This window comes from Carettochelys insculpta, chromosome 1 (assembly GCF_033958435.1).
Source record: "Carettochelys insculpta isolate YL-2023 chromosome 1, ASM3395843v1, whole genome shotgun sequence".
In the NCBI taxonomy this organism is placed as follows: Eukaryota; Metazoa; Chordata; order Testudines; family Carettochelyidae; genus Carettochelys; species Carettochelys insculpta.
Window position 1 is genome coordinate 263,065,148 of NC_134137.1, and position 13,706 is coordinate 263,078,853.

Genomic DNA, 13,706 nt, shown 5'->3' on the forward strand with positions numbered 1-13,706 from the left:
GACAATATATTGAGGTCCAAGCAACTCAGTCAAGTAGAGATCAGCCAGGAAAAGTGGCAAGCACAAATAACCCTGACACCAATTCAGTAAACATTTAAGTGGCTAACCAAAGCCGTCTGGTCAAACTAACTACATGAACAATACCAGACTGGTCATCTGTCCTGATATGTCCCAGCACAACTAGCCTAAATTACACCAAAGGACTCAGACTAAGGGTGCTATCCCTCTACCGTTGATGAAGAGAGGCTCATTACAGGTTTTCACTGAACAGGTTTGGGGAGAGAAACACACTTTTTTCCATTTTAAGCCATTGAACTTGTAAGGGAAGAAGCACACTAGGCTCTCAACCTACCTTCAGCCATTTATGTAACTAAAGTAGGAACCCTTTAGACTGAGGGGGGAATGAAAGGTCAGGTATCAGGATCTCTTCCTTCCATATCAGTGGCTTAGAGGGACCTATTATCCTACCAAAGTCATTGGGAGCTAGCCTGCAGTGACAGAACAAACAAGACCACCTGTGGCACCTTATAGACTAACATATTTTGGAGCACAAGCTTTTGTGGCAAGACTCACTTCATCAGATGCATGAGTAGGAGGTTCCAGAGGAGAGGTTTAAAGGAGGGAGTCCCAGAATAGGCACTCCATTTGATAATTATCAAATATTTCAGAATCTGATGACTGTTCACTGATCTATTTGAAATAAGTGGTTTGCTTCTAGAACTATTCAATTTTTACAGCTTCCTCATGTCAAATTTTCATGGCTGTTTCAGACATGAGTATTGAAGAGTATGGTGGGCCTTCCACCTCATTTCAGTCTCACGATCAGGATAGAAAGAAAAAGCTTGTACAGTACTGCTGCTCCCTAGAGGCTATAGCTATCCTGTGAATCACTAGATGGCTCTACCATCCCAAGTTCCAGCATTTTAAAAAGTCACTAAACAGTGCCCTCTGGAACCTTCTGCACTGAAAATATTACTAGCTTTCCCCACACCTCACCTCCCCAATTTTTTCCTCCCAGCAAAAGCCTGCTAAAACGCCAGAGTCTCTGTACAGTAAACATTATTTTAACCAAAAGACAGGCTTCAATATAGGGATATAAGTTTTGCAGCCTGCTAAATTTCCACTTTCAGCAAAACAGATATCAATACAAGCTTCACCTCAGACTTACCTTCATTTGTAAGTCTGGGGTATGAGCTGTCCCACACTCCACTCTAATATTCTAGAGGTTCTCTGCTACTGAAAAAATCCTTGATTGCTTTTTTCTTTTTAAATCCAAGTACATGTGAACCTCTGTAATTCAGCAACCCTGGGAAACAGTGTGCCAGATTAGAGTTTTTTGGTTTAAGGAGGGTCCTGTGGGGTCAGGGCATAAGGGAGATGGCAGTAGGGTGCTTAATTGGCACCCCACCTCCACTGGCACACATGGCTCTGCACCTCCATTACTCCCAGGCACCACCCCTCACCACTTCACAAAAAAGCCTCTGGAAAAGGGCATCACTCCACTGTCATTCCCACAAGCTGGGAGAGGAGAAGGAGAGGGGCAGAATGGCAGTATGCAGACCCTCTTGCCCTTCCCCTTGCCAGGGTCCAAACCATGGCTGTTCCAGATCAGGGACATCCATATTATCAAAGAGTCTAGTGTATTTTAATAGCATTTGCTAAGAAATCTTGAAAATAAAGCAGTCTGGACCAAGGCAGAAAACCCACCCCCACAGAATGCCCACTCTGCCCGTTGTGAACGTGCACCTGTTCTTGAAACCCCACCCCAAAGTTTCTGTTTCCACAGCTCTGGAGAAGACATCTTGGAATGCCTTACAATTAGTAGGTAGGACACTAGGCTAATGATTATGTTAAATGACCATGTAAAAAAAAATGTAAGAAATTGATGTTTCAAGAAGCAGTCAATGGCCCATCAGCTACTCTTGGAAGAGGACCGAAGCACCTGTTGGTAATGTGATTCCCCCCCGCCCCAGTGAAATGTGCATCTCAGTTGGCCATACATAACAGACATAAGATCACTGCATGAATATGCAGAACTTAAACCAAAGTCTTAGGTCTGGTCTACACTCCAAAGTTAGCTCAGTTTAAGGCTTTGAAAAGTTTCACTCTGTGCAATGAAGTTAAGCTAACCTAATGCCCAGTATAAATACTGTTAGGTCAGCAACAGAATTAGTCTGTCATACTGTAGCATTTCTACCATAGATACACTCTAAGCCATCATTACGGGTCAAGGTGAACGCATCTACAGTAAGTGGCAGGTCAACCACGTATCAACGTAGAAACACCCAGTAAACAATTCAAAAAAATAAGCTTAACTATAGCAGTAATGTAGATGCTTATGACTTTATCAAAATTCTTCCATCATTATGGCATTCTTAAAGTCCCTGCTGTTGGAGTCATGTGATTACAAGAGAGTCTGCATTTTCGTCTTAAGTTCAAACTGATTCTTCATGAGAACACAAACCCTGAAGATTCATATTACAGAAAAAATAAATCTGAAGTTTTTTAGCTCGCAAGGGTTTTGTGGGGTCATGATCTCAGCACCAATGTTCCCTCCAATCTCTTCCACCCATGCAATTTTTTCCATCCATGCGTAGAATACATGTTTTTATGTGCACCACCCATAGAAATAAAAAGCTGTGAACACTCTGCTAGTCAGCGGGTCAGCATCTGAACTTCTCCTAAGTAGCCACACAAAGGCACTAAAAGGAAAAAAAACACAAGTTTAAGATATTGTAATTTTGAAAGCAATATTACCGGGATCAAAAACAGACATTGCTGAGTTTTATCTCAATACCCTAAGTGCTAAGGAGGAATAGCACTCCTCTGTATGCTACCAATGAAAAGATAAGAGCAAGGACAAAGATGACAAGTATAGAGCCCCAAGGAAAGCAGCTGGTCAACAGGTACTGAAACCACACCATGCAAGTTGCAGCCATGAAGACAATACTCAAAGATCTCTTACTAAGAAACAACATGAGGGTTAATTTCCATTTGGCTCCTCTCAAAGGCGATTATACTGAAAAACTGTACTAAAATTTTTATATAAGAAGATTGCCAACATTTCTCCTTTGGATGAGAAAGCTTACTAGAAGAGATGGCATTTGCTCACATCTGTCTGCTTTCTCATGGACTGCCACCATTTAACAAGAATTAACTTTGATGTTATGGAATTTCATGTCCCTTAAAGAAGTCCACATTACTAATATATTTTTGCATGGCTAAAATCTGATTTCCAGTCATAAAATGAACCACAGAACCATATCCAATAGAGTAAGACAAATTTTACCATTAGAACTTTGCTTGCAACTCCAGTACCATAGTGGGTTTGTCCCTTTGAATACTTGTCTGTCATGTCCACCTTCGGAAATGAGTGGGAGCCTGACTTTTCTATATTTCTGTAAGCTATCAGTCTGACCAGAACTAGAGGGGTGAGGGCAGGGATGTGGGGTGGGGAGAGAAGCAGGGCCTTTTGGTCCTGGCCTCAAGCTCAAAGTAGGCCTCAAATTCAGACACTTGTTACCTTTTGGCATTTGATAAGTTTCACAACTTCAGCACGTTGAAGGAGGTAAAGAACTACCACCATTCAATTGTGGGATAAGAGCATTTGAATAGGCTTGCCATGTTTATAATAAATGGATATTCCACCTGGACAAAGAAAATCAAATGAAAGTGTTTATTTTTCCACCAGTTAAACAGGTTTTAGTAAGTTTTACAAGAATTTAGACCCGTGAGTTTGAGATTTAGTGGAAGTGAGAATGTGTCATAAAATTCCCATTTTAAGCATCATCTTTCCTGTTTCCAACTCTATTAAAGACTAAGCAGCAAAAAGAACTGCATTAAAGATAGACTAATTGCACAAGAATCAAGAAGTAGAGAGGTCCAAAATTTTTGTTTCTGCCACTTTTGGTTAGAGTATCTTTTATTTTGATCGTACTGTGTTCGTAAGTGCTAAACATTGCTATATGCATTTTCATAAACTTGAATGCAATATTCCAGCATTAGTGGGCTTATTACTTCCATCATAAGATTCTTCAGCATTTTTCAATACTTGACTGGGCATCTGTCTCAAATGAGACATGCCTATCGAAAAATCCATCTAGTGCTGTAGTGCTATTACTTTGATGAACCTCTTTTCCCGTGTTTCCATCCAGTCAAAAAATAAATCACACAAGCACTAAGTAAGCACAGTAACATAGGACTTCCCACACTAGATTAGACTCAAAGTCAATCTACATCCAATCATCTTGTTTCTGATAACGATCCATACTAGATGCACCTTCATTTGGAGCAAGAAACTCACACTATGCAGATATGAGAGCCTCTGCCCCCATGTAGATCTCATCTCCATCACTATAACTTAGAGACCAACTTAAACCTAAAGCATGCAATTTAATATGATCAATTGCATGTTTTGGAAACAATTTTGCATGTTGTTGATATCCAGAACAGTAATTCAGTTTGGAGGAACATACTTGTCCTCTGTAGCGCTCCATCTCCTATAAGGTAATGCCTCAAGTCGTCTTCTTGTACATGGGAATATAATTGCTTTTTTTCAATTTAGGTTGGGAGTTTGCCATCATAGACTATGCACTTGACCAGACACCAAGTAACTGCACATTTGGCACATGCCTTGATAAGAACCTCAGCAACACAGGTCTAGCAGTTTAATCAGACAAGCCACAGTAAACTCATATCCAGTAAGCAGTCTCAGGACCAAGAAGTTGCCAGATGCCCAAGTATTCTAGATAATAGCATTGTATGCCCAGCAATGCATAACACTGAAGAAAAACCAAGATTAGATATTTAGAAACAAACCAAAATGTATGTAGAGTACCTTTACTTATGGCAAATAACTAAAATTTACTTATGGTTACAATGCCAGTTATTTGAGAGTTTCTGAATGATAGCATGCTAGTTAAGACAGAGTTTACTGCAGCTGTAGTATTTAAAATTTGCAAAGAAAGTCAGCCTGAAAACTGGCATAAAAAAATTCTTCCTATTGATTACTCTGAACACTGAATATTCAAGTACCTTAGTGGACAGTCACCCAAAGATAGCCACTGATTTTGCCAGTCTTGCCTTGGGCATCGACATGAGCTGCACTGAGAAAGCATTGCAAAAGTATAGCGAATCACGAGGCACCTCATTAACAGCACCTTCTGGAACTCACCCACTAACCTAAGAAGGGAGATGAGGTGAAGGAAAAAACAATGCTTTGAAGGTCAATATTCTGAAACTTAAGATTGAAAGACAGCCCCCTCACTGTCACTGGAAAGAAGCTGGACACCATCAAATAAAGCATTTCCAAACAATCAAAAGCGCCAAGTGTGACAAAACTTGAATTAAGAGATGTTTTCTAACTAAACAGACCCTGCTTTCTCAGATGGTAAGACCATCTGTTCTAAATGACTACCCACTTCTCTCCATCATCCTCTACTGCAATCCAATAAAGGCAAATGGAAGACACACCTTGGAAAACCTAAAACCCAGCCCTTCCTAGCAGTCTACCTGGTAACCTAGCAGATTTGGTTCAGGACAAAACACCAAGGCTTATAGTGCATTCAGTGGGCCTAAGCAGTTCAAGCAACACCATGATAACCAACCAGTCGGTGCAGACTGGCATATTAAAGCATGCAAACTACATTTTACATTCTATTTATTTGTATTTGAAGACTTCATCTTTGTATTATGAGTGTTCCAAATAAAAATTAAAAAGATTATATTGTTAAAATAATCCTTTCTGAAAGAAACCTTACTTTACATCCAGACTACTTCTCGTATCTTATTTAAATATTTATATTGGATACCTTTTACCCTTTAAATATGGGCTTCCCTATTTACATTCTATACCACAACCAAAATGTTCCTTTAGTGGAATTCATGTACAGAAAAAAAAAAAACCACACAAATTTTTTACACTACCCCTTCCCACGAGGGATTATGTGCCCTCTAATCACATGGGTGGGAGGGGCAAGGATCCAGCCAGAAGTTAGCAGGACTACCAGGGGAACCTGGTGTCCACCCCTCACACCAGCAGGGCTAGCACAGCAATGCAGCTCCAGCTCACTCTACCCCTTCAACTGCACTATGTCAGTGGAGGGGCAGGACTAACCCACCACACACCCTCACTAGCAGGAAGTGGAGCAATGCAGCTGGGAAAGCAGAGTTAGCTCCGGCCATACTGCACTCATTGCCAGTGAGTGCTGGGGTCAGGAGAGACTGATGGATATTTGGCTTATTTAGTCTACAGAAGAGAAGAGCAAGGGGAGATTTGTTAACAGCCTTCCACTGCCTGAAAGGATGGAGAGAGGCTGTTCAGTGGTGACAGATGACAGCATGAGGAGCAATGGTTTCATTTTGCAGTGCAGGAGATCTAAGCTGGATATTAGGAAAAAATATTTCACTAGGAGAGCAGTCAGGTACTGGAACAGGTTAAATAGGGAGGTGGTAGCATCTCCATCCCTAGCTGTTTTTAAGTCCAAGCTTGACAAAGCCCTGGTTGAGACTGCTCTTGCTTTTAGCAGTGCTTTGGCCTCTGGTCTCTTAAGGTCTCATCCAACCCTATGATTCTATGGTGATCAGCGCCTCACAGCCAGTGCCTCCCTAGTCCTGCTGATCCCCCAGGCCACATCATTCAGGGAGAAGGGGCAAGGCTCAGGGCCAGCAGAGAGGATGGAACAGGGAAGTGGAAAATGCAGGGTCTGGAGCAGAGGAGGTTGTCCTGGCTCTTCCCTGACCTGGAGTCAAGGTCATGTGGCCAGCACCCAGCTCCCAACCCTCTTCTCCTGCTGCCCCAGATTACAACAGGGAAAGTAGAGCACTACTCCAGCTAATGTTAATTCCACCAGCACCGTGAAAACCTTTCTACAACCAACAAACAATTTTCTCCTCATTGCACCTCTATCATCTTTTCTCCATTGAAATGAAGACCCTTTACAAATGAAAGGTAAGTCTTCAAATTCCTTCAACACAGCATGAAAGGAGGAATTAATTCTTTCACTAGAGCAGGCTTAACACCCACCATACCTTCATGTTTAAAAACAGTGTTAGTGCTCTTTCATGAGTTAAGTCCCAAAGCAATACAACACTGAGAAGATTCTCTGTACAACCTAGGTATTCTTATTTGATGAACTGAAGTAGACAACATGATCCCACTTGAAAAAGTGACTCAATGAGAAAAAAGTAGGGACTTACCTGGATGTTCACAAACCACACCTAAGACTTACTTCCCGACATATTGTTACTCAACAATGCAGGGTTAAGTTGAATTTAACATGAAAAGGGCATCATATAGTCCTAGTAGCAATGTTACTTGAACAGAGGCAAGTATTTTTTCCCCATTTTTAAATATTAGCTAGCCATGTTAAGTTTGTCACTCTTTGAATTACCGCCATGCTACTCACAAGGAGATAGAGACGTTCTTTTGTACTTACCATCACATCATAAAGCCTATGGCTATGGCACACAAAGTTTGAGATACTTATTTGAAATAACAGCTGTTATCTATGCTACACACACTATTTTGAAATAAATATAAAATAGCGTGTGCGTTATTTTGAAATCAGTAACTAGGCCGCCCACATAGTGCTAAATTCAGAACAGCCCCAATTGTGAAATAGCGCTTAAGACCTGGGATAGTGCTTATTTCAAAATAGCCATTTTGAAATAAAGACTACCCCATATCTTAGCAGCACTTATTTCTAAACAGTTATTTCAAAAGAGGCATTACTTAGAAATAAGCACTGCGTGCGCGCACAGACTACATACTTCAAAATAAGTGCTATTTCAAAACACGTTTGTGTAGCGGCCCTATTTCAAAACAGCTATTTCATAATAGCTAATTTCAAAATAAGGTTGCTGTGTAGACAGACTAAGAGCACTAACATTAACTTTTATAGAAGCAATTATGACATCTTCAGTGAAAAGGGACAATCCACTTCAATCCACATATCCAGAACACCAGAAGTGAGAACCAAAGCATTTAAACTATGCCAAAATATCCTACTAGGCTGCTTACTTGTGGTCCACTGAATCACGGCCAGAACCCCAAAATCCTTCATATCTCAGATTATCAAACGAGAGCAAAGAAACAACTAAGATTTTCACCCAGGTTTCCTACCTGGCAGAAGGGATAATGGCCAGTAAACTGTACACCAGTAGCCTTTGGAGAACCAAAAATAAAGTTCACTTTTTCATTTGTGCTACTTCTAAGCCTTCCAAACACAAGAGGCCCTACTATGCAGCTACCTAGACTTCTGAAAGACATGGTGCAAGATCTTCCACAAATGATTTGTGAAAATAAGTCATTTTTCAAAAGGGACTTATGTGCCTACATTCCTTTTGAAATATGTGACACTCCTGAAAATGTTATCCTGGCTCTTTCTACTGGGTTCCCAGTTTAGAGTTGAAGACAGCTGTGTCATTCATTTAGAAACCTCATATTTAAACAGACAGACATTCTACTTCCAGGTCCATTTCTAGGCTTGCCCTGAATACTAAGCCAAACCCTTGTTCTCAGAACAGTCCTGCTACAGTGATATTTTTGATTTGACATAATTTAATTAAGTATTTAAGTATTTAACCATTTTGATAAACAGGAAATGGGGCAAAAATGCTGATCTATTAGGAAAGATGTTTCAGCCATCATATACATCAAATTTACCCAAAAAATTAAGTTCAATACCTACAGAAATTTTGGTAGGTTTCCATCCACCCCATCATGTGCCTCGCAAGTAAGAGTGTGATGTTTTACCTGTCATCTTTTCAAACTACATGCTACCGTGTATCTATAAAGCTTTACTTTCACCATATTAGGCTTCTGTATCACACAAACAAGCCTTAGCCAGACACTGTTTTCTGGCTACACACTATGCTTATCAATTTCAGATGTCACTTATTCTGGCAACACTGGATAAAAAAAGTCCTCAGTCAGGAAAGGTGATGAGCATAGCAGATGTTCCTTTAAGTCTAGAATGCCCTTTCAGCTCCCCGGTTACACAACAGCTAGTGTTTAAGACCTAGGAACAAAGTGAATATTTTTAACAAGAGTTCTTTTCAAAAGAACATGGATTTTTTAATTTTTTTCTCCTACCTTACTAGTTTAAACTATAAACAAGAGGTAGTTATATTTTCAAACAATAATTAACACAAAAATGATGAAAGGTATATGTATAAATTGGTCACAATAAAATAAAGACAGTTCAAGAGAATCAAAGCTCATTTCTGCACACAAATGAAGTTAATCCACGTGAGGTTGGCACAGCGCTCACTAATTCCTCTTCCTATATGCACACTACTTGTGTCAGTAGATCACCCTTATGAAGTGTCAGCTAATCATTGCAAAGCCATACCGCTGCATCTGAGTAAAGCAAGCACACCAAAAAAAAAAAAAAATGTTAATCATGTTGTGCTATTATTATTAGCAAAGTACAAACATAGTATCACTAGAGACCACTAGTTAGAGTCCTCGCTAGCCACAACAACTGAAGGCAGTGAGGAATGGCCTTAAAATATCCTATTATGTACCACAGGGTTTAATTTCTGTAGGTTACAGCTTATTAAATACTGAATGCAGGACAGTTTAATTCATGCCCTGGGCCTCGGTCACACTACTTGGAGCATTAACAAACTTGGTACTCAACTGCAAATTCTGAAATAGAGTAATGTGATCTACAACCCATTCTTAAATTCCACTTAGCCTTTCAGAAAAGCCTATCATTCTTTACCTCATAAAAGATTCTTCCTTCTATTCTGTGTCATTATTCCTAACATTATTATTTTTGAATTGTCTGATAAAGAAGTTCTGAACTTCAAAATCTTGGTTGCTTGTTTTATAAAAAGAGACTTATTTGTAAATAAAAAGGTATGTGATCTTTCTACTGGCTAATTTGTTCCTATAGTAACTCAAACCCTGTTAGTACATTGTCATGATTACCTGCTGAAGTCAGAAGTTACCATTATCAAGTTTCACAAATAAAAAAGCAGTCCTGTGGCACTTTAGACATTAAACACATTTATTAGGTCAGGAGCTCTCAAGAGTAAAACCCACTCATTACCAAGCTGACAATCATTTCACATAAACAATAACTGAATAAAAACAAGCAGTCCTATAGCACTTTAAAGACTAAAAAATACATTTTTTTAGTTAATGAATTTTCATAAAACCCACTTCTTCAGATTTGGGTAGATAAGAATCCAGGGTTTATGGGTTGGGAAGTGGGGGAGGGAGGAAGGAGGAAAAAAAGAACGGGGATTACCTGTCATTAACAGGACTAGTGGAAGAAATAAATTTAATGGGATATGTGCCATTCCTGCCAAATCAGCCTTGTAATGCTGAAGTGGCTCTGACATTAATTTAAAGAACTTTTTAAACTGAAAATAAGATTAAGATTTCAAATCAAAATTACATCAGATTGCATACAGAAAAACAAGTTACATGCCACTCAGACTGAGAACTGAAAATTTTAAGTCATGCCTAGCATTTGGCTGGGCATCGCAACTAAACATAGGAGGACCAGCAACAGTACCTTAAGTACGGTCTGAGAATTTAAATAAATAAAACTATTACCAACAAATCTGTTCGATATGTGGTGATGCATACCTACTCACAACATTTGAAGAAAGCATCATTTGCTTTCAAACCATATGCTACAAATACAAGTTGATGGTGGTCTCAGTCATTTTTCAACTTGACTGTTACAGTTAAGTTGCTATGTGAAGGAGAAAGAATTTTGGCACATAAGATATTGCAGCCAGTCAGGAGACAGCACTGAACCCTTTAGAAGTTATGGGGAAGATTAATTTCCAATGCTGCCTTTCTTCTGCCCCTCCTCCAATTTTTCAAGAACAGGCACTTCCTATTCCCCTCTTTCAGATATTTGTAACCAGTAAACCAAGCACTTCCCTCCCCCATAACCCTGTTGCACAGCAACCTGCCTCTCATTCAGTTATACATGCTCCAACTCGCCATGGATCTGAAGCTGCTGCTGCTGCTGCTGAGGTTCGATACAGCCTTAGTTCGGGACCAGCAAAGAGCTGGCAGGTATGGCAATTTCTTTGTGCAAGTTTAACTAGACATATATCTAGAAAGGAAGAGTTGCAACCTTCACAGTTTATGAAAGAAGAGCATTTACCTCCCAGGATATCAACAAGCAGCCATGTGACTTATGCTAAACTATGGGGTGGGGGGTTCACAGTACACTACAAATTGAATTTTAACTTCACATTGGTTTACCTCTGTTTGTGCACTTTCCTACCACATTTAAGTAATTCCTATTAGATAACATTAGCCACACATGCAAGCATTTCCCCTAGCTTATGTATTTTTCTTAAATTGATCAAAATGCCAACTCTTTGAAAAAAATTATGTCTTACCTGGAAGTAGACCTGAACAGAGATTTCAGCAAGTATCAATAGTAATTTTATAGCCTGACCCCTTTTATCCTGACTCATTCAGGTAAAGGATTTCATGCAACTCTGCAAATTACCTTTACATGCCATGAAGCTTAAGTGTTCCAGCAAACCAAATGCTGTTACTGTTTCTGAAGACTGCACCGGGACATCTTTAATGATAAGAGACCTTCAGGGAACTAAACAAAAACCTAGTTCTTGAGAGGAGATGCCACCCAGCCATTCGTTGAATGGAGGGAGCACCTAGGAAAAACTATGACTTCCATCCCTGAAGAGAGCTGACCTGTCATCTGAGGATTTCTGCCCTTCTCTTGAAGCTGGCAGCAGGGGAATCACCATGCTCAGAATTTGAAACTCTTACCTGTAGTTCACACCAGGCAACTTCCACCGTAGTTTCAGTGTCCAGTCCCTTGTAGACAGTTTTGAAGGACCCTCTTCCAATCTCAATGTCAAATTTGAGAAAGCGGCCATCAAGGGAGAAGCCCACAGCCTTTGTTTCCAGCTCCTCAATATCCTCTTGTTGTCGGTTCTTCCCCTCCTGAAGCTCCCGGCTAGCAGTGACTGTGCTGCCTGCTGTGCTGGTAAGGGGTAGGGAGTTGGTTTCCTCTGCCTCTCCTTTAGGCAGTAACTGGATGGTGTCCTCTACTGCAGGGGGCTCTTGAATGGTTTGCTCTTCAGGGGAAAGCGACAGAGACGGCTGCTGTAACAGTACCAGGGGAATATTGGTGACAGAAGTGCAGGGGGTCTGGATAGCAGGGTCAGGAGGGGAGCCCAGCAGCGGGGTGATACTCCCACAAGTGGCGACTGCTGGGGGTGCTGCAGGCTGCAAGCTAGGCAGCTCCAGCGCAGTAGCATTGGAATCGCAGATCACGCTTCGGCGGAAGAAGCGGTGCTCTGTAGCTGCAGCCCCACGACTGTCCTTGTCCATGGTGTGGCGGCGGCGCCGGTATTCCTCACTTCGGCTCCCACCTCCCACCCCACCGCCAGCTCCTCCAGCCCCCGAGCCGTCATGGTCAGCGACGGCCCCTAGCTTCTCCCCCACGGAGCTGTCTGAGCTAGAGCCGTTCTTGGGCGGAGGCGGCGGGGGAGCCAGGAAGCGAGGGGCCGGGCTGCTGCTCTCTGCGGCGCCCCCCGACATGGTGCAGCGGGGACCGAGGTAGCGCTACTGGGAGGATGCGGCGTGTCACTGAGCGGGGCGCGCGTCCGGCTGCTGCTGCAACAGAGGAGGCTTCCAAGGGCTCCTCACAGCGGGGCTTAGAGGCGGCAGCTGGGCCAGCGGCGGGATGGGCTCCTGCTTAGCGTCCACATCCATCCTGCAGTGGGGAGCCAGGCAGCGGGGCCGACATGGAGCGACGGCAGTGGAAGCAGGTCACTGACTGCGGGGAAGAGGCGAAAAGAGCCTGAGGCAGGTGCCGGGCCGGGAGAAGCCGCCACCACCACCGCCCCCTCCTCTCGCCCCCGCCTGCCGAGAGCGGGACAGCCCAGCTGCTCCAGCGACCGGCCCCCCGGGCTCGCTGGCTGCAGAGGAGCGGGACAGGCCCAGGCCGGGAAGCGGTTGCGCCGGGGGCGCAGGCCCCGCACTCCCCTGCCGCTAGGGGGGAGGGCAGGCACGGCACCGCACGGCACCGCACGGCCCCGCCCCGCCGGGCAGAGAAGCACGGGCCGCCCGCTCGCCTGCTCGGAGCCCGGGCGACCCCCGCCTCACACGGCGCCCATGACGACCTCGGCCTCCCCCCTCGGTAGGAAGTAACGCCGGTCGCTGTCTGCCGGCGCCCCTCAGCGACCGGAAACCCCCTCGCGGTTCTCACCGGGGCCGCCCGCGAAGCCGCCTCCACCCCCAAGGCGCCGGCCGGGGGAGTCCGGTGTCTCCTGCGAGAGGGTGGAGGAAAGAGCCGCTACCGCTGCGCCCAGCCCGGCTAATTCTCCGCGGTAAATGGCGACTAGAGCCCGAAACCGACAGACATAGACAGCTCTGCGGGCCACGCCCCCTTCTTCCACCCACTTCTGCGCATGCGCTGAGGCCCCGCGTTTCTTGGGAGTGGTAGTTTTTTCTTCTTTTCTCCGAGGGAACTGAAAAGCTGATAGACTACAACTCCCATCGCCCATTGCGTTGTCGCAAGGCCTCACGGGAGCCGTAGTTTTCTCCTTGCAAGCTACTTACCGCTCGAGCCTGGCTGCTGCTCACACAATACTGTGAGAGAAGCTGTGCTAGTGGGGCGGGGCAGGGCAGGAGAAGGGGGAGGGAATCATTACATATGGATTAATTTTTGCAGAAGAAAGGGATCTCTCATCAT

The 13,706-nt window shown here is 43.3% G+C and overlaps 1 protein-coding gene across 12 annotated transcripts in view; it reads right to left on the minus strand.

Moving 5' to 3' along the window:
• WNK1 (WNK lysine deficient protein kinase 1) overlaps window positions 1-13,381 on the minus strand; it is a 170,884-nt gene extending 157,503 nt beyond the window's left edge. For 5 of the 12 annotated variants that reach the window (XM_075006226.1, XM_075006208.1, XM_075006180.1 and 2 more), the window contains exons 1-2: window positions 13,221-13,380; window positions 11,774-12,788 (exon numbers count right to left, since the gene is read on the minus strand). In XM_075006226.1, the coding sequence (XP_074862327.1) occupies window positions 11,774-12,550 (777 nt within the window). In that variant the 5' untranslated portion in view covers window positions 12,551-12,788; window positions 13,221-13,380. Of the gene's footprint in view, window positions 1-11,773; window positions 13,085-13,134; window positions 13,149-13,220 lie in introns of those variants that run through there. The other 7 variants (XM_075006217.1, XM_075006188.1, XM_075006133.1 and 4 more) reach the window with 5 other exon arrangements.
• Between the last annotated feature and the right edge of the window lie 325 nt (window positions 13,382-13,706).